Source organism: Thermobia domestica, chromosome 16, assembly GCF_964235325.1.
Source record: "Thermobia domestica chromosome 16, izTheDome1.hap1.1, whole genome shotgun sequence".
Taxonomy (NCBI): domain Eukaryota; kingdom Metazoa; phylum Arthropoda; class Insecta; order Zygentoma; family Lepismatidae; genus Thermobia; species Thermobia domestica.
In genome coordinates, this window is record NC_137469.1 from 38,834,563 (window position 1) to 38,856,426 (window position 21,864).

The 21,864-nt window shown below is 36.8% G+C and overlaps 1 protein-coding gene across 2 annotated transcripts in view; it reads right to left on the reverse strand.

The window, feature by feature from the left end:
- The window catches only part of stol (voltage-dependent calcium channel subunit stolid), a 483,866-nt gene that overhangs the window by 282,832 nt on the left and 179,170 nt on the right, over positions 1-21,864 (reverse strand). For both annotated transcript variants that reach the window (XM_081742355.1, XM_081742354.1), the window contains exon 2: positions 8,262-8,343. In XM_081742355.1, coding sequence (XP_081598481.1) covers positions 8,262-8,343 — 82 coding nt within the window. The remainder of the gene's footprint in view (positions 1-8,261; positions 8,344-21,864) is intronic.

The following is a 21,864-nucleotide window of genomic DNA, read 5'->3' on the forward strand; positions in this document are numbered from 1 at the left end:
CTGGAGAGTTGAGATGCTGAATTCAAATATATATTGTTAGGGACTATAGCCTCCCTTATCGCTTAGGTATACACTGGATAAAATGGTCTGCAGTCCTGCTTTATACTGGATAAAGTGGCAAACAATGGTTTAGCCCCTCCCTTGATCATATCCTGGATCCGCGTCTGGATATATAAATATACAGTGGCGGATCCAGGATATGATCAAGGGAGGGGCTAAACCATTGTTTGCTGCTATATCCAGTGTAAAACAGAATTGAAGTCCATTTTATCCATTGTATACCTGAGGGTCAAGTTGACGCTATAGCCCCCTTTGGATCCGCCCTTATGTATATATATATATATATATATATATATATATATATATATATATATATATATATATATATATATATATATATATATATATATATATATATATATATATATATATATATATATATATATATATATATACTCTAGTAGCAGAGAGAACTTGCAAACCGCTTGCTGAAAGCTTGAATTGCAAGTCTGCCAAGCTTGCATCCAGCTTGATTGAAAAACGTGCAAGCATGCCACAAGCTGGATTCCAGTAACGAAATTATATGGGGTAACCTTGCATTTAGTGTTCCATTCAAGCTTGACGGAAGCGTTTTACAAACCAAGTCAATCCAATAGCTAATGAACCACCAGTAAATGCTTTGAAACTCTGCGAATGGTCTAAAACATCGCTTGCAAGTACAACAAAAGGCAGATTGTATGAAAGCATGAGTTTCTAGTGCAAGCGTAGAAAGCCAAAAGCCAAGCGCGCGCCAGTTGGCCAAAAGTTTTCTTGCTACTAGGGTACGATTAACTTTAAAACCTGAAGTGGTACAGTTCTACCTTTTCCGGTTATAATAAGAAATAGGAACCGAGATGGATTCTATTCTCTGAAACCGAATTTCATATTTTAAAAAAACATTTCTCATTATACCTTATTACTACCATTTCTTCATGTGAATCAATTTTGGAAACAGAAGCTGCAACCATTTCTGGTTTTCCGATAGAAGGAATTCAACCATTTCCGGTTTTATAGTGTCCGCGACGACTCGTTAAGCTTAGGCTGTACACGAATGATAGAACTGCTTTCTCTCACATGTGATGCATCGGATAAATTCAGTACGATTTGTGGGGATGCCTTCCGAGCGCACACTTGAGAGCAGCAGAAGTACACCAACAACGTTTCCAAACTTAAAATATATGGCAAACGAGCGACAAGAAAAAAAAACGCACCTAATGAACACTAAAAATTATTGAACTAAATGGTAACAATAGCAGCAAAAATATAATAATAATAATAATAATAATAATAATAATAATAATAATAATAATAATAATAATAATAATAATAATAATAACAAAATGAAACTTAGCTGCTATCTGATAACATTGTACCCTCAGGAGATGTTCTCCGTACAGCACGAGACGACAATGGAAAAAATTTCATGGACAGGGGATTCACGACCGGGACACACCGTCGCGTTCTATTGGGTGGTGAAATTGGTAAATCTAGGTCAAGCTTCACGAGTTCTCGCAATCACTATAGTAGGGTAAAAAAGGCAGAGAGTGGGTTTACACGGAGAGAGACAATACCCTGCAATCTCGAGGGACCGTACGTTAATCTGGTAACTTCTAGACCAAGTGCCCAACCTAGAAAACACCATGCAGCGAATGAAGAGAGTTGCCTTTAGGAAACATATATACCCAGGACTATAGGGAATATACTGCAACCTGCAGTGCTCATGTACTGCAGGACTTACGAAATGTACTAAAAGAAGGACGTTGTGGTGGGTAGAAAGAAGTTGTTGATGGATGATTGGATCGATCCAAGGACCCCACACGCCAGTGGCGCGCTTTCTATTACTTACACACGATAACTCACAGTAAAGGGAGTAAAGAAGCGAGTACTTATAGGCGAACATTGTATTTGTCGAGAGAATGAAAGCTGTCTGTGCTTGAAAGTGTATTTAATTATGTTTAGAACGCCAATAGCACCTTACACCAGACGACAAGACAAGCAATACCAAATGGTTACCTGTGTATCAACGTCATTTTCTCAATCACAGCTGGAAGAGAAGTATGTTCCGTGGCAGTATCAGCGGAAAGGAGTGGGGGAGGAGATAACTGTCTCTATAGTTGCACGTATGTCTAACATTCAGCAAGGATGTTTCTTACGTTTTTTTTTCCTGCCCGATTACTCTTCCTTCTTTCCTTATCAATCTATCGGTATATTTTTGTATTATCCTTCTATACAACCTTTGTATACGTATAACGTCTATATCAACATGATTCTGAGGAAAGAACGTATATAAGACAGCGGTAGGATGGCGGGTCCACCCTCCAAATGGTGTGGCATACTGGCAACGTATAAAACAGAGAATTCCGCACATTTCTTATGGAATCCAGATATTTGTATATCTGAATTTTCCCGCCAATACGTACATGACATTTTTCTCCGTATATCCTTGGTGATGCTAAATCTAACTAGATCAGAAAACCGTTTCTCGTTATCTATTACCATTTTTGCTCTACAGCGATTATCATTCAATCCGGAAATGGGAGATTTCTACCACTTCAGGTTGAAAGAAAGAAATTTGAACGAAGATGGAGCCTATTCTTTGGGCTCTGATTCCATATCAGGAAACTGTTTTTATTACTATTTTCGCTCTGATATAAGTCAATAGAGTATTTTGCGTTATCAGGAGTTCCACAAGGCTCCAACCTAGGCTCTTTCCTATTTCTATTATTTATCAAGGATCTTCCAGATCGCATACACAATAGTGAAAAAGTGTTAGCTGACGATCTCAAGAAAAAAAAGATAAAATCTGTTGAGTTGATTTTGAGTTTAACGTTCCGTTCAGCAGCGAGGCTATATGAGACGTAGACCTAATGATTAACGTGGAATCCGAACCACGTGAGCTCCAGCCGGGAATCGAACCCGGGAAGATAAAATCTGTGTATGATTGTCTTGATTTACAACACGATTCAGTTAATAAGCTTGGAGTAAATATACGCAAACGTAGTGTATTATCATTCAGTAGAAACAAAAGTACCTTTCAATATGATTATAAGCTTAATAATACTTCTACAAGTAGACCTAATACAGTTAAAGATCTAGGTTTTACATTTGACCTTAAATTAACGTTCAATAAGCATATCGAAAATGTTACTCATGATGCGTTTATATTATTAGGATCCATGATTAGAAGTGGTAAGGACTTCAGAAATACTCTTTAAAATGTATTATTTATATACAGGTGGTGATCAGAAAAATGGAAACACCCGTAGTTGGCAACACGTCAGATGTATGGGTTGGCAGTGGTGTCGTGGCGCCCGCAGCGCTGGACCGCTGGTGGTGGTGTGTTAGGTCGGTCTCCATACTAGGTCAGGCGCAGTAAAACAGCAGTGTCCAGTGGCTGTAGAGACGGAGATAGTGTATAATGGAAGACCTCTCAGATTTTCAAAGAGGGCAAATTGTTGGTGCGCGGTTATGTGGAGTGAGTGTGACGGCAGTGGCTACTGTGTTAGGTGTGTCGCGTGGGACAGTGTCGAAGGTGATGACGGCCTACACAACCGACGGGAAAACCACATCGGGGAAGCGGAACAGTGGGCGGAAGAAAATCATGAGTGACAGGTCACGCCGGGTATTAAAGCGCATTGTCACGCAGAACCGTCGTGCCACTGTGGAGCAAGTGACGGAGGAACTCAATCAGCACCTCCCCCACCCTGTTTCGACAATCACAGTCCGCCGCGAATTACATGACATGAACTTACGGGGTCGTGTTGCACGGGCCAAACCGCTCATCAGGGACCACAACGCTTTCGCACGCCGCAAATGGAGCCGCGACCATGCAACTTGGACCGTTGAGGCCTGGAAACGTGTGATATGGTCGGATGAGTCATCCTTCACCCTATTCCCAACCACGGGCCGTGTTTATGTGTGGAGAACGCCCAAAGAAGCTTATGATCTGCAGTGTCTCCGCCCAACTGTGAAACATGGCGGCGGCTCGGTGATGCAGTGGGCCGCCATATCATGGTTTTCATTGGGTCCTGTGGTCACACTTAGCGGACGAATCACTGCCAACGATTATGTAGCAATTTTAGGAGACCACTTGCATCCTATGGTTCGGATGTTGTTCCCGGACAATGACGCCATCTTCTAGGATGATAATGCACCCATTCACACAGCTGGCGTTGTTGCAGCGTGGTTTGAGGAACATCGGGATGAAGTTCAGCACCTCCCCTGGCCCGCCCAATCCCCAGATCTCAACATAATTGAACATCTGTGGTCCGTCTTGGAAACACGACTCCGGCGACGATTTCCACCTCCACCCTCTCCCACAGAACTGGCCGATACCCTGCACGAGGAATGGTGTAAAATTCCACTTGCTATCATTCACGACCTCTATGCCTCCATACCACGTCGCATCAAGGCTGTTCTGAAGGCGAAAGGTGGCCCGACACCATATTAATCTGATAAGTTTCAATTTCGTTCAGGTGTTTCCATTTTTCTGATCACCATCTGTATATGCACCAAAACGGAATATGCTGCCGTGATTTGGAATCCCACACAACAAAAGTATCTCCAACACATTGAAAGAGTTCAATCTAAATTTCTAAAGTATTTGGTATACAAAATAACTGGAATTTATCCCTCACTTGAGTCATAGTACACTGATAGACAATTTTCATATTTGCTCATTAGAACAAAGGCGTAATATTGCCGTTCTGGTATTTCTCAAAAAAAAAAAAAAAAAAAAAGTTCAAAATGAATTCGATTGTTCAAACTTTATATCTTCGTTATACTTTCATGTTGTTTCAGTTACCACTAGAACCAATAATACAGGTCTCTTTTACTGCAAAAAGACTAGGACCAACATAATGCTGAAGTTACCAATCTGTATAACATGTTCTTTCAATAACAAATTATGTCATAAACGTGATGAAATTGATATATGTACAATGTCCTGTCAAACACTGAAAAAAAAAAAAAACGGTTGTAAAATTAATTATAATATTTCAACCTTCTAACTGGGCATATGCCTGTTGTGTAGATAAAATAAATAAAATAGACACAGACTAAAGGATTAGCCGTTCTACAAGACTTATGTTGTAGTGTTTGAAAGTCTAATAAAACGTTTAACACAAATTAATCATAATTCAACATGACGATAAGATGTTGAAATCTCAACTCAACATGTTTGTACTTGTTAACCTATGAGATACAAATGTTAGAAAATATTAAATGCACGAAGACGTCTACGGAAAGATGTGGGAGTGGGAGGAGAGTGTAAAACTTTAAGTGCATACGAGAAAATGAAGTTGAAACGTTAAATAATTGGCCTTTTTTGATCACAGTTGAAAATAAGATTTAAAGGAAAATTATAGGTTATTAATTTCCTATTTCTTGAAAGAATATCACGCTCGTTTCGAGTTAACAAATTTACGATTATGTCCATCTCAAGCAATCTAAAGTTCCTGCCTGTATTTAGCTGTTTGTGCGTGCGACTGTATGTCTGTTTGTGTGTGTGCACTCGTGCATCTATGGATGTATGTTAACAGCTTTGAAAATGGCTGAATAAAGAGATTTTTGCACGCACATACATTTTGTTCCCTCCCTGTTTTTCATGCATGCAAACTGTAGAAAAGAAGGAACATATATATGTATATCTACAAATACTGAATCCTCCCTTTTCCCCCTTTTCGTGGTTTTCTGAGACATGCATGTAAACCATCCCCTCACAGGTTGTCAGATACAATCACTTACTTTGTAGGGTTACTTAGTCCACTATACTGGTATATGTATTTATCTTCTGCTTGTATGAGTCTTAGGTGTGGAATTTTGCTTCTATTTCTTTTTTTTTTTTAATTCCGGCTTATCTCCCCCTATTTCCCTAGGCAAGCGCGAAATTTGCTCAAGCAACACGCAAATACCCGAGGAGAAGGGACAATTGGCAGCTTTCAATTCGTTTCCCTAGCAGAAGGAACGCTGAGCTTTTTGATAAAAACGCTTTCAGAACTGTCCCTTCAAAACTTACTTCTCCTTTGCATAAAAATATTTAATCAATTCTCTATATCTGGAGTTCCAATTGCAATTTTTCTTTCTTCCTTATATGAGAGAAAATTTCTATTTTTCATGCGTCGAACAGGACCATACGCTGTTATATAACATCAAGTTAATAAATATACCCTAATATACTTATCAACTATAGCATCTAAAATTTGAAACAGTCATACACAGAGGCGGCATTTAAGGGGTTGGAGTTCTAATTTGCTCCCATGAGTTTTTATATGTGAACAGTATACCCTGATGAAATATACTATGGAAACCGTAAAACTACTTATCTCGGTAAAAAAAAAAAAAAAAATGAACCTCTACCCTACCCCTAAACAAAACATAAAATATGGATATTTACTCTATGTACAGCAGTAGACTAGTGATTAGCGTTCTTATGTTGTAATCGGGAAGTTCTGGTTTGAATCCAGTGACAAATCGAATAACTTTGTTTTGGAATTTTTCTTAGTTTTACGAAGCAAAGCCTCGGTGGTAACATTAAATACAGGCCATGGACGATTCCCTTCCACTTCTTTTGTCTTTGTTATTTCTTGTTATCAATTATTACTATAGTATAAGTCAGCCTTAAGATAGCTGAAAATATTTACTAACTAAATATTTCAACTTTGTTGTTTATCGAAATCGAAAACAAAATGAGCTATTTGCTTGAGTACATGACTTGAAGGATGGTAGACTATGTAACAGCATAGTATCTATTTACTCGTTGGAGGTTTGGTGGAATAAAATAATGTTATGCCTAGATTGAACCATTTAAATATAGGAATATTTTGTTCATACAACACTTTCATAGCAAAGTATGCGGGGAAAAAATGAAACGAAATCTTAGAGTTTTACGTCCCACGATTATGCCGGTAAGGCTAAAGGAGACTGTGGTGATGACAAACGAATGAAATGGTGGAATGAAGAAAGTGGGAGGAAACTGGAGAACCCCGAGAAAACTCACGAGCACGATGTTTGTCCACCACAAAGTCCACATGGCGTGAGCTGGGATCGAACCAGGGACCCCAAGCACGGAGGTGAACGCTCCACCACTGAGTCACCGCACCCCCCCCCCCCCAAAGTATGCGGACAAAAAGTTTTGTTCTTGAAGTGCGGACATATTTGCATAAATGCTGCTATATATGGTAACACCAAATACACCTTCTTTTATAGCTGAGAAATTATTTCTGTCAATCAGAATTTATTGCTAAACGAATGACAATTGACATGAACGCAAATTAGAATGATTTCAAGTCGAAAATATCTTCTTTCACACTGGTTTTGCAACTAGAATTCTATAGTCTATGACCACGTATATTTGGTATTCAAATGACGTGTGTTTCCTATCCTTATCTTATTATGCGTATAATATTCCGTGATATTACGAAGCTTAACACTGTAACTTTGTTCATATTGTCTAAAATGGCTCAAATATACGTAATTCGAACATGAATGAAGTTTTTTTTTTATTTATTTATGAGATGAAATGAAATGAGATAATTCAGTTTAACGTCCCACGATTATTCCCGTTAGGCTAAAAGATACGGATGATTAAGGCAAGTGAATAATGATGGAAGAATTGGTGGAATGACATTGTGGAAGGAAACGGGAGCATCCCGAGAAAACCCACGGACACGATCTTGTCTACCACACACTAACTTGGCAGGAGATCAAACCAGGGACCTCACGCGCCAGAGACAAGCACTCTACCACTAAGCCACCATGGTCCTTTTTGTTTCATTATGTTTCTTGAATCCTTCTCACACCATGTGCGTGGGTTTTCTCGGGGTTCTCCTGTTTCCTTTTACTTTCTTCATTCCACCGTTTCATTCATTTCTCATCATCACCGTCTCCTTTAGCCTAGCCGGCATAACCGTGGGACGTAAAACTTAAAGATTTCATTTTAATTTCGTTTGAATCCTTCTCAGTTTATCGTCAAAATTAAATTAGGCGAAGGTGCAAATGAGAACATAGCAATAGTGTCAAAAACATTTCCTATTGTGCATTTTGTTTTTTCTAAATTCTTCCTTCTTTGGAAATGTATTTGTGTTTTTTGCTTATTAACATTTTATTATATAAAACATAGTTTAAACATGAGAAATTCTAAACAAAATTCCTATGGTTTTATATTATTTGAGAATGAGATCTGTAATTGCCTTATAAATAATTATTTTAAAAATTGTACTTACTCTTTTTATTTCTTCTACTTTCGTCAACTGCTTTCCCACTTCCCAGAGTTCCTCACCTAATTTCAGCGCCCAGTTTTTTACCCTGTAATTAAAGAGAAATAAATTTTAATTAACTTATGGTCCACGTTATGGGGCTACAACTTACAAGAAATATAAATGTAATCAGTTAGGGACTAAAATAATGTTTTGGAAATAACTATTTCATTATTTTTTTTTTATCTCCTCAGATAATTTCATTTGAATATCTACATAGCTAACGGGTACATCATTACATGATTAATGGGTACCTTATACTCACCAATTAGATTTTCGATTTGAACACGAAGTACTTACTTAGAGTTTATTTTTAAAAAAATCCGTAATATCAACTCTAAGTAGTAGATTATGTATCAAAACTTTATTGCTGAAAAGGAACGTTAAAATTAAGTCAATAAATGACTCAATGTCTGCTCACTGTTGCCTCATAATCAAGTCAAGATAGTGAATTTAGCCTACCGTCGGATCTTATACAAAAATATGGTGTTAATTAGAGATGCAAAAAAGCCGGCTTTTTTGAATCGATGGTTTTTTTCACATAAAAAGCCGGCTTTTTTGGGAAAAAAACGAGAATTTTGGAAATTTTGGCTTTTTTCATTTTCATGATTTTTCTATCTAAATAGCTTTCTTATAGTATATTCTATACTTAGATAAGAATTCCATGACCTAAATGCCATATTTCGCTCTAAAATTCACCATCAAGATGAATGGAGCACATGTTTTACGAATTAAAGCTAAAAATGAAGAATGTAGTATTTGAGGGCAATTTTAGAGGCTATTTAACTTTATTTTAACTTTTGAGTTATAGATATTTTTTCTTCTCGATATCATTTCAGTTTGTCGTCTGTTTCATTTCTAAGAGCTTAGTACTCTAACTTCTAACGCAGAAGTTAAACTTACGTTTTTCTATATATCCGTCAAAGTGTACGTTTTTCAATATATCCGTCTAACCGTACTTCCACATTTCTGTTATACTGTAGCTGTGCAACGATTTAGCAATAATTTTCCGGATACAACCTTGAATACTAATTTATACAAGTAATCAGTAGCGGATTTAGAAACGTACTTTGGGACGGGTTTCTCTGATTGTTTCATTTTCTAAAATCTCCTAATCTTATTTGGGAGGAGCTTGAAGTTTATGAGTACAGGCATAACTAATACTGTATTTCGTTTCGTTTATATATTTAGCGATAATCTTCCGGATACAACCTTGAAAATCATTTTATACTGAGAATCAGTGGTGGATTTAGAAAAGTATTTTGGGAGGGTTTTTTTTCTTACTAATGTTTAGTTTTTCTAAACATTCGTAATTTTTATTTGACGGCAGCTTAAAGTTAATGAGTAAAGGCATAACTAATAGATATTTCGTTTGTTTTAGACATTCAGTAATTTTGGGGAACAGGCTTCATTCCGAAAGACCGCCCCCCCTAACCCTCGCAAAACCGTCACTGCTGGTAATTAGTAATAATAACGATTTAAAAACAATAAGAAATGAAGTCAGCCAACTCACAGTACACGCACTATTTCTACTTCATAGATGGAATGAAGAAAAGTTTTGTCAGAATGGTCGAATGCTGAGTTGAATTCCGGACTTCTCGATAGAAGCGCAAAAGCTCCAGTCAATCATGTTTGTTGTGCAGTTTAACTTAAATATATTCCGTAGTCCTTTTTTTGTGTGTGTTGGTGGGGTGGGGAGAGTTCCATAATGATATGAAGGGTGTGAGCCAAGAACATGGTAACTTACAAATTTTCAATTGCTGAGTTACGCAGCATCAGATAGGCAGCAACGCATACCGCTTCGTTTAATCCCTCAGGTATAGACTTATGTGAAAAATCAGCTTTCCGATTTTCAAAATGGATTGTGCAGCAGAAAATTTCTAATTTCTTAAAATGGTAAAATTATGGGTTACCATGTTCTTATCTCACACCCTTCATGTTCAATCCCTCTTGTTAAAAATACAGAAAACTTGATTACTGAATAAATCGTGATGGTGCTTATATAAAACTGTAGAATTTCAAGAATATACAAAACCAAAAGCTCTAGGTGTGCAGCCTGTAAGTGTATCATATAAATCTAAGTATTTTTCTTATGTTTTATTTTAATTTTATTTTGTTCCAAAAAGAGGGTATGGAATATTTTGAAGTAAAAATATTACATAGAATTTTGCTACTTATTTGAGTATTTTTTTAAAAAGAAGTATTTACTTTTAGGGTTGGCTGGTTTACACCAGCTGTTTTTCTTCTTTTTTTTAAATAAACAACTGGTTTAAACCGAAAAAAAATAAAAGGTACGAAAAATGCGAATCGTGTGAACTTCATGGTGACGTTTCCATAGATCAAACCATCTGCATTAGTTTTATTTCCTTTTCACCTTTTAATCAAGATGTCCCATGTTCAATTCTCGGTCGAACCACAACCCTTCTTTCATGCGTAAACAAAGTAGCGGTTCGGATGTCATTTTAAGCGAATTCTTCTCCTTGATAACCTCGGTATTACGTAAGGATGTTAAGCCTGAACATACGAAACGAAACTAAATTGTATATTTCTGCATGCCTGAATGCCTGTTGTTTTATAAAGAAGCCAAGGTTGCTTAAATATACTGATATAAATTGACAAAATTTATCGATTGCCTACGTAGCTTCCAACATTAGCTTGGATTGTATTTTCAATGATATGTACGCACTAAATTTGTAATTTAATACCTCAGTTTTAGCGTACTGATTATGATACGTTGACCTTTAAATTTTACATGCAAAGCAATAACAGGATTTTTTCCGTTATTGTTTTACATTTAGAGTAATGACGGGATTTTCCCGATGGCTAGGGCGGGAGTTTCTCAATTTAAGAAATTTACTGACCGGACTTCTTTAAGCTTATGTGACCTCTTCCAGCATAACCCCGTTGTTGCATAATAACACCAAGGCGAAACAAACTTATTTCTGTCAATATGTAATATAAATACATAAAGCAAAATATCTAAACCCAAAAAAACCTGGTTTAAACCAAAAAAGCCTAGTTTAAACTCCCCCCCAAAAACGGTTTTTTTGGCATTTTCAAAAACAACCATGGGTCTTGCCAACCCTGCTTACTTTTGTATGTAGGAGGTTAAAAAAATCTTATTATATACATTGGTTAATCCTTTGGAATTCATAATGTAAATATGTTGAGAAGTAAAACTGTTTGAAATATCTTTTCGAAATTCATGGTTTATTTTCGAGTTTTTATATTATTATCGGCATCAACCACTAATTAAATGACTTTTTGTGTTGTAGAGAAGCGAAACAAAATCTGGTTTATCAATTTAAAGCAGAATTTTCAAAAAAGTCCAAAATTTCCCAAAAAAAGCGAAGCAGAAAAAACCGAGTTTTTTTCCAAAAAAGCCGGTTTTTTTCCCGAGCCCTTGCATCTCTAGTGTTAATACAGTTCTACTTTGATATCAGCATGACTACTATTTTAGCATCTTATTTCAACACCAAGGATCCAGTGTTGAGGCTAACACAAACCAGTGGTTCTTATCATGATTACCACTGTAACATTCAATTTCAACACCAAGGGTCCAGTGTTGCGGCTAACATAAGCCAGTGGTCCTAGCATGATTACCACTGTAGCATGTTATTTCAACACGAAGGGTCCAGTGTTGCAGTTAAACGAGCCTGTGGTCCTATCATGATTACCACTGTAGCATTCAATTTCAACACCAAGGGTCCAGTGTTGCGGTTAACACAAGCCAATGGTGCTAGCTAGCATGATTACCACTGTAGCATGCTATTTCAACACCAAGGGTCCAGTGTTGCAGTTAACACAAACCAGTGATCCTAGCATTATTACCTCTGTAACATGTTATTTCAAAACAAAGGGTTCAGTATTGCAGTTAACACATGCCTGGTGTTTTCGATTTGAAACAGAACTGGTGATGAATGATTGAATTAGACGACGGTAATAATTTTGCAGTGTAAAAATAAGACCGTGGTGGTGTTAAAAAAAAAACTAGTTGCAAGGTAAACGCAACTCATTGAGGAGCTACTGAAATGCAACATTAAAATCAGGTCAATCAATGACTCAATGTCTGCCCACTGTCGTTTCATCGTCGGGTCGACATAATGAATTCGCCCTACTGTCGGCTCCTATACAAAAAGATAATGGTTTTAATACAGCTCTAATTTAATACATACCACTGATCCCAGCGTGACTGCCACTTTAGCATGTTATTGCAACACCAAGGATCTAGTGTTGCGGTTAACACATGCCTGGAGTCACCGGTTTGACACAGAAGCAGTGTTGAGTAATGTTAATTTAGACAACGGTATTAATTTTTCAGTATATAAAAAAAAAGACCGTGACGATGTTAAAGAACTAAGAGGTTACTTACTAAGAACAATGACTTAAAAATGGTATCAAAGCTGCTTCAAGATCTTGTGTATCAGACAGATGCATTTATAGTGTAATTTTTTTTAACGTGTTCATTGCCTTGGAGAAACGTCATAAATTTCTAATTTCTATTGAGAATTTATTTTAAGTTTAATTTTGAGCTAAGAACAAAGCTTTGCGCGGAAAATTTCACATTTATCCCTAGTAACGAACAACGTGCTATATTCTTTGCAATTGTCACGAAAATGACTTTGATGGTGTATGAATTTTCCGACAAAATTTACATTAGCAGAAGTCTGTATACGTACGTTGTATTACCGTCCGTCAAACCTAGTTGCACACGAATGTACTCACAGCAGGAGCGCACGAAACAAGAGGACATATTCAATCCAGGAAGTATTTGGCATGAGAAATCCGGATTCGATCCCGGCGGGAACTTATGTGGTTCAGATTCCACGTTAATCAGTAGGCCCACGTCTCATATAGCCTCGCTGCTGAATGGGACGCTAAACTAAAATAAACTTAACTCAATCCAGCAAATTAAAAAAAAAACATTATTGCACGTTTTCCTTTTTTTGTTTCCTTTAAAAATATTTAAGGTAATTGCGTAGGAGTCGAAAGAAATATTTTTCTCATGACTGTGCAGTGCATGTACGTATAGTTATTTTCACAGTAATCTTGTGGGGTGATGTGAACACGAATATTAAAGTAATTTAAAACTGTTTTTCAGTTGTTCATTACTACTAAATTTCTAATGTGTGTTCAACAATGCAGCTAAACCAGAGAGAGCAAGTTGATGGATGAGATACATTTGGAAGCAGGAAAGGAGGAGGGGACCGCCATGAGATCGTAGGTTTGAAACGCGTAGGAGGTAGATGGCGAGACGAGAAAGTTAACATATTTGTCCTTGGTTTTAACTTTCTCTGCACGAACTCATTTTCAGCCTTTTGCGACAAGTTCTCGAGGAGATAAAGAGGGGAAAAAAAGTACAGAAAAAGTTCAAATAACGATTATATAACAGTTGGGTTTGCTGACGTCATATAAAGAGAGGGAGGACCATAGAAGTGACCGAAAAGGTTATAGAATCGATATGGGTCAAGATGCGAAGACTGGATCAAATTGTATTGGAATTTCCTTTTTAACGTTATGTTAACCTTTCGCACCCAAATTTGTCAAATATTTAGTTTTTCCTTCTTGTTTTCAAAAAGCATTTTAAAAGCATCTATAATTTTTTAAAATATATTTGTTTGATAGAGTGCAAACAAGTTTTTTTACACTATAATTTCTATGGACGACAACAGTAAAAATTCTTCAGGTTCATATTTTCTGTTGTAGAATAGCATTATCTATGGTTACGGCAAGTTGCATTTCATTATCTCCTTTCACTTATGAATAAACAAGCAAAAGAAAAATAGTTTTTTTTTTTTTTTTAGCAAGGCAGACTCTTAAGTTCTAAATCTCTCTTTTCAACGGCGAGGCCATACGAAAGTTGGGTCTAGAGTGTAACGTGGGATCAAAATCCCCTGAACTGTCATCAAGGATCGAACCCAAATCTACCGAACCTAAGTTTGAAACGATGCCAATTGAATCATAAGAGATCAATCACAATTGAAACTAATTTGAGAGGAGTGACAAACAAAACTAAATTAATCAATATGTATCTGATATATAGGGTTATTTTCATTTTTGGACAGTAGACAAATATCAGTTCTATGGTCCGAAAGTGAAAACACAACTCAACCGGTTTTAGAACTCAACTATTCAATTATAGATAAGATTGGTTTTTCAGATAACTAATGTATATGACGAAAAAATTTAATAATAAAGAGAATAAGGAACGTTTCTACGTACAATAAAGGGAGTAAGAGACTATTGAATGTGTTACGAATGAGGAAGAAGAAAACAGAAGGAGAGGACTAAAGAAGAGAAGAGCTGATGGAAATAAGAGAAATGGTTTACAAGATAAGATGCAGTGATTGTAATAGTTGTTATATTGGTGAAAAGGGAAAGGAGAAAGGAGAAGGAGATTAGAAGGAGAAAGAAATACCATTTTTAAACACATGAGGGACATGGGACATAATAATAATTGGTACGAGATTGAACTGTTAGCACGGAAATAAAGGACGTTAATAAGAATGTGGAATGAGGCCAGATTGATTGAAAAAGAGAAAAGCTGTGTTATGAATTGAAATACAGGACTTAACACATTGATCACCAGAGCATTTATTTTCTAGTTTTACTGTCTGCGCCAAGTTGATGTGTATCAAAAATGATACACGATGCATAGGTGGAATACCTACTTAAAGGAAAGTATTCAACTGACGCTAGAATTATTACTGCAACATGATTTTCCAGCGCCCTGACTACAGGTAAGATGTGTTAAATATACCAGCCTGTATATCAAATCGTATACACGTGGCGATAGAAAAAACGTTCGTTGTGTATCAGAAATGATACACGAAACGTAAGCGGAATACGCCGTGTGTAACACCTGTGATCAATGTGTTTTGACGGACAGTGGGGCAAGTTATTGGAAAGACTTAATTTGTAGCTTAGTTTTCTACCGGACGAGAGGGGGAAAATGAATATGTGATGTTTAGTTTCACTTTTGTCAACTTTTGTTATGATTGACTGCATTCGTTCTGATCAGCCAATTAGCATTCAGAACCATTTTCCGGGATCCTGTTATATTGAGATGCTACTCCCTTTTGTTTTTACAGTGTCTGATGAAGCCATTATCTTCAGTTAGTTGGCGAAACTGCCACACAGATATTATTTAATAATAAACGTTGCTTTGTTCAGTGACTTGTTTTTCTAATAAACGTTGCTTTGTTCATTGATTTGTTTTTCTAATAAATGTTGCTTTGTTTATTGATTTGGTTTTCTAATAAACGTTGCTTTGTTCATTGATTTGTTTTTTTAAATAAACGCTGCTTTGTTCATTGATTTGTTTTTCTAATAAACGCTGCTTTGTTCAGTGATTTGTTTTTTAATAAACGTTGCTTTGTTCAGTGACTTGTTTTTCTAATAAACGTTGCTTTGTTCTGTGATTTGTTTTTTCTAATAAACGTTGATTTGTTCATTGATTTGTTTTTCTAATAAATGTTGCTTTGTTCATTGATTTGTTTTTCTAATAAATGTTGCTTTGTTCAGTGATTTGTTTTTCTAATAAACGTTGCTTTGTTCAGTGATTTGTTTTTTTTAATAAACGTTGCTTTGTTCATTGATTTGTTTTTCTAATAAACGCTGCTTTGTTCATTTATTTGTTTTTTTAATAAACGTTGCTTTGTTCTGTGATTTGTTTTTCTAATAAACGTTGCTTTGTTCTGTGATTTGTTTTTCTAATAAATGATGCTTTGTTCATTGATTTTTCTAATAAACGTTGCTTTGTTCTGTGATTTGTTTTTCTAATAAACGTTGCTTTGTTCATTGATTTGTTTTTCTAATAAACGTTGCTTTGTTCATTGATTTGTTTTTCTAATAAACGCTGCTTTGTTCATTGATTTGTTTTTCTAATAAACGTTCCTTTGTTCTGTGATTTGTATTTCTAGATAAAGTTATTTAGAAGGCAAAGTTAATATGAACCAGATAGTTTAATGCCGTTTTCAAAAATATAAGAGCATGTTTTGTGCATCTATAAAACACAGAAGATACAGTATAAGTGCATCTACTGTGTAGGTATAATATACAGAAAACATATAAGAACATCTACTGTGTAAGAATAATGTAAAAGAGAGATACATAAGAAAACCCCCTCTGTAGATATAATACACAGAAGATAAATTTTCAGCTAGAGTGCTGGATGAAAACAGCGAATAGACAATGCGTATCGAAGCATTCAAGCAGCAATGGAAACGGTATGTCAGGAGGAAAAATCATGAAGGGAAGTTGTAGAAAGAAAAATACTGTAACTTGGAATGGGAAAGGGGAAAAAACTGGGATGAAAGACAACAGAAAGCAAACGACGGGGGAGTTAGGTCGACAGCAAAAGCACAGAAGAAATGATTGAATAAAGCATAACGGTGGACATAGAGAGACACTCAAAAATCTTCAACTGTTTTTTCCCTTCCCCTCGATAGAAAAAAAATATATATTTCCATATATATTTGTTTCTCTCTCTCTCTCTCCCTCTCTCTCTCTGTCTGTCTGGAGACCATATCTGAAGAAATGCTTGCTTTGTGTTGATTTTTCTTTTTATGTTTTCTTTTCCTTTACTCTTTGAGGGAGAGGGTAAGGGAAAGGCAAGGAGAATGGGTACCTTTTGAAACGGCTAATGCTTCCATGTTTCCGCTTCCTGAGTATATCCTACGACAAAACTCTTTCATCAAATATGTACGAAAAAGAGAGACCAGAGAACTTGCAAAGGGAAAAAAAGACGGCAGAAAAAAAACACTGTAGAAGAGTAGTTGTAAGCGAAAAGAAAACGTCACACCTTTTTCTTTACTCCATTTTTTTCTATTTATACATTCAAGTCTTTCTCCCACTTTTTTTTTCATTCAATCAGTTGTGACTACATTTATCTTTTCTTAATTTTCAAAGTCGTCTGAATTTACTCAAATTTACTGACGGATGATTCAATGTTATCCCAAATCAAACAAATCTTTTTAAACTAAAATTATTTCTTCTAAACAAACAACAGAACAGTTTTATCTTTCATTCATCTTACATTCAGCGCAAGTAGTACAAATATTTTTAGTAAACCCAGTTGAGAATGCTCGAAAAATTTTGCCAGAACGAACTTAAAAAGAATTAATTTTTTTCAATACGTATACGAGTTATTGATTCAATAATGATTGCGCCTGACTCAATAATCATAGAATCAATAACTGGCCTTAAGCAGAGTGTCAAGTTACCCGAGAGGATAAGATAGGATGACTTCACTAAGAAGTCGGGCAGAATGACGGCAAGGAAGCTCGGAGCTCTGGGCCCTAAGATATTGCGGACTCCGTCTGTAAATACGAACGTGAGGAACCCAAGAGCAAGGAGAATGTCCAATTGGGTCAGTCAGGCCTAGGTAATTGCGTACTCACACCATGTGAACCACAACCAAGTGACCTCTTGGACGCAAGGTGCCGATAAAGCCTAAAACAGCAGTTTATAAAGGGCTCGGAAAGGTTTGCCTTTGAAACAAGTTGGTGGAAAACCTAACGGGCGCAAAAGTTGCAGAAGACTCTAAAGGTTAAAGCTTTGGCATGCGTGGCAAAAAAAAAAAAAAAAAAAAAAAAAAAAAAAAAAACAACTGAGAACGAACGAAATAGTTGTTACCATCCTGAAAAGAAAGTTGATTGGTCTGCGCACAGCACAAGGGCCGAAGTCAAGTTGAGAAAAGTTCATCTTGGTGCAAGCAAAGACGTTGTATATATCTGAGGAACGGTCGCCAGTTGGCCAGTGGTCACCGCTTACTATTTGGTACCAAAAGGTTCACCATCCAGATGTTAGGTATTGATCAACACTCCGGTATCATTTCTCTATGACTTACGGTTACGGTATGAGATATGGCTCCTTAAATCTCCCAAAATCGGAACTTTCTTGGCCAATATCTCGGGAACGGTGAGAGTGACGCGAAAAAATCCATCACTTTCTCAGGTAGTTTTTTATCTCTTTCAAATGGAAGGCTCAAAATTTAAAAAAAAATCGCAAATATCTAAGAGAAAGAAAGACAAACAGACAGACACACACACACACACAGAGAGAGAGAGAGAGAGAGAGAGACATAGAGCATTCAGTAACGAACTTTTTAAATTCGTTGAAAATTTCTATGAATCATTGCGAAACAAGTCACAATAATGTAAAAAAAATATAAGTTAACAGAATTCGAGGGATACGATTTGTCTATACACTATAAATAACAATGAATTTGAGGTTATCTGTTACATGATTGCGGAAAACGACTCAACTGTCTAAAATGATTTTTTTTAAACATAATGTGTACTTTGGTTCTGTAGATTTTTTAAATCATGTCTCTCATTAAAATGTGTTCTCTACGGAATGGGGTAGGTTCAAAATTTATGTCAAAAATAGCGTTACTTACAAGACCTTGAAGTTGAGGAGGTGAAACTTGGTTTATAAGTGTACTCATATCCAAAATGATTGTCGCATATCTATAACTGTCTTCTTGTAAGAATATAATTTGATAATGATTTTGCAGGGTACTTTTAATATTGATGCTATATGTATAATCGGGAAATGTATATTTGTGGTAAATTTCATAGGAAAAATAGGAAAATTAGAATGAGTAAAACAATATGTTGTTAAATGGACAAGAAAATTTTAATTTCATTTTATTGTTCTTATTTACTGCTCTTTTGACATGAAATTTTCCACATACATGTCTTTGCTCATTATACACATACTAACATTATAAGAGTGATTATTATAAGATTTATTATAAGAATTCGTTATCAAATTATATTCCTACAACAACATATTTATAGGCATGCGACAATAATTTTGGACATGAGTGTACATTCGCTTTTTTAGGGGGACGCTTTGGCTCAATGGTAGAGCGCTTACTTCTGGTGAGTGTGGTACTTGGTTCTATCCCCAGCCAAGTGTGTTTGTGGTGTCTATAGGTTTTCTCGGGGTACTCCCGTTTCCTCCCACTTTCTCATTCCACCAATTTTTCCATCATCATTCACTTGCCTTAATCATCCCTCTCCCTTAGTCTAAAAGGGCATAATCGTGGGACGTCGAACTAAAAGATTTCATTTCATTTTCGTGAGAAATATAATTAAATCTGGGTTCGATTCCCGGTGGGAACTCATATTGTTCTGATTCGATGTTAAGGTGTAGGTTCACGTCTCATGTAGCTCAGTCCTGAACGAGACACTACAACCAATCAATCAATCAAATCGAGTTCTATTAATCTTTCAACTGTGCTGCTGTAATATTTCTGTTTTCGTGCTTCTGTCTAATATAGCAAATTAGAAAAAAGAAAGAAAAAGAATAAACCAAGGGGAACCGGGTGGATGGAAGATCTAACTTTCGTAGTTTCGAATTCTTTCCAAATATTATGGGTGTTATATATCCTTTCATCATTCATTGAATTACCGTAATCCATTCGAACTGAAATCTTTCAGTTTAACGTCCCTCAATTATGCCCATAAGGCTAAGAGGAACGGAGATTAAGGGAAGTGAATGATGATGGATGAATTTGTAGAATGAGAAGGTGCGAGAAAACGGGAGTATCCGAGGAAACACACGAAAACGACGTTGTGTACCATAAACTTACTTGGTCAGGGATCGAAGCAGATACCCCACACACCAGAGGTAAGCGCTCTACCACTGAGCAACCGTGTCCTCACAATCCATTCGAAATCATCTCCTTTAGTTTAAAGTATATTAAAGTTTACCCTTTGAAGGGGTAGGTAGAGGTAGGGGTAGGTATTGTAGTATTTCACAAAAATACTACAATATAATTATCTCTCTCTCTCTCTCTCTAATGTGAGGTAGAAAGTAAATAGCCCAAGACCGTGCGGCCTTGAGACAGGATCTCTACAGAGCACCGGGCAATCCCAATGCTCCGAAGCAAGCAGTGAGGGACTTAAAAGTCACAGAGCTTCGAAGCAAGCTAAGTAACTCACAAGGGAACCTTCCGAAAATGATAGTTGCAGTGAAAGATGTGACCTATGCCAATTGAAAGAGCTGTAACAGAGATGTTCATTTCCAAAAAATTAGCTGCCCATAGCAATAGGTTCAAAAAATATAAGGGGCGGAAGTCCGGGAAACAACAAGGTTGGACAAGAGGGGGAAAGTGCAAATTCCGCAAAAGAGGGGGGCACGGCAAAATACAATGCTGACAAGTGATGTATAGAAAGAGACTTGTCACAATAGGGAACAAATGAAGGCCACCAGTGGGGTTAACAGTGTTGCCAGCTGCGATGAAAAGTACATGTTTTGCAAAGAGCAGTATATGAAGTGAGTGCAATATTCAGTGTCAATCTGTCATGTAGAACATAAGATATGACGTGTATAATCAGTGGTACAATCTAACAAAAGAGAACAGAAAAAACAGAAGTATGAAAAATACGGGAAAGACGGAGTTGGCCATAATGCGCCACATTCGATCATGAGCTATGCATATTAGAATGAACAAAACAAGAAGCACCAACTATGCAGGAAACCGACGTCCCTAGAGTCGAAAAAAACGAGTTCCAAAGTTGGCAGCACTGGCCATGAAAATCCAGACAATTCTAATATAGTTAGGCCACTCGCTTCACACAAAGAAAATTTCGGTAACAGGCATTCGCCTCCGCATCATTTGTACATGCTCGTCCACATTGTACGTGCAATTGTTCGATGAGATAGTGGTCCAAACCGAAGATACATTTGCAGTGAGCGCAGCGGAATACTGCCAATCCGTCACACATGGTACAATGTTCTACATGTATCGAAACAGTACTCTAGAGGGGTCGGAACCTTTGGTGGTCTTTCTATCACATATCCACACCTATAGAAAGCAAACATAATCAAAGGCTCGATCTGCTGTGTGTTGCTGTCGCAGTACTATCACCGCCTATATGATATATTCAGAGTGTCCCACCTAACTCTGCGACTGAAATAGTTTCAAAGCGAAAAAAAAAATGTGACACGTCCAGTTGTGCAGGAATGTACCCATGTCAGCGGGCGACAAACTTCTGTGAGACTCAAGTGCCGCGAAGTCCCCCATCATAGGGTCCCAGGGGCCAACTTCAAAATTTCAAATAGCACCATCGGTCGAGTTATATTTCTTTCGATAACTTGGAATATGCCACAACGCATATCAGAAATATTTACTATATGGGATTTCAAAATGACCGCCAAAAATATCTGCTCGGTGACAAGAACAACGCGCATTTTTGGCGGCCATTTTGAAACCCGTGCTTCATATAGCAAATGTTTCTTATAGGCGGTGTTGTATCTATCCAGAGAAATATCATCCGCCCCCTGTTCCCATTTGAAATGTTGCAGTTGACCCCTCGAGCCTTATGATGGGGACCCTGGGGGATTTGCTTCTTACAAAGTTTTCTTGGCCCTCGACATGAGTAAATTCCTGTGCAATTAGATTTGAACATTTCTTTTCGCTTCGCAGCAATTTGAGATCACAATGTTCCATGCCATGTTAAGACACAACATATATTTGTGTTGGCCATTTTGAAAAACATGTTTCATATAACAAATGTTTCCTATAGGTGTTGTTGCACATTCCATGATCTATCAA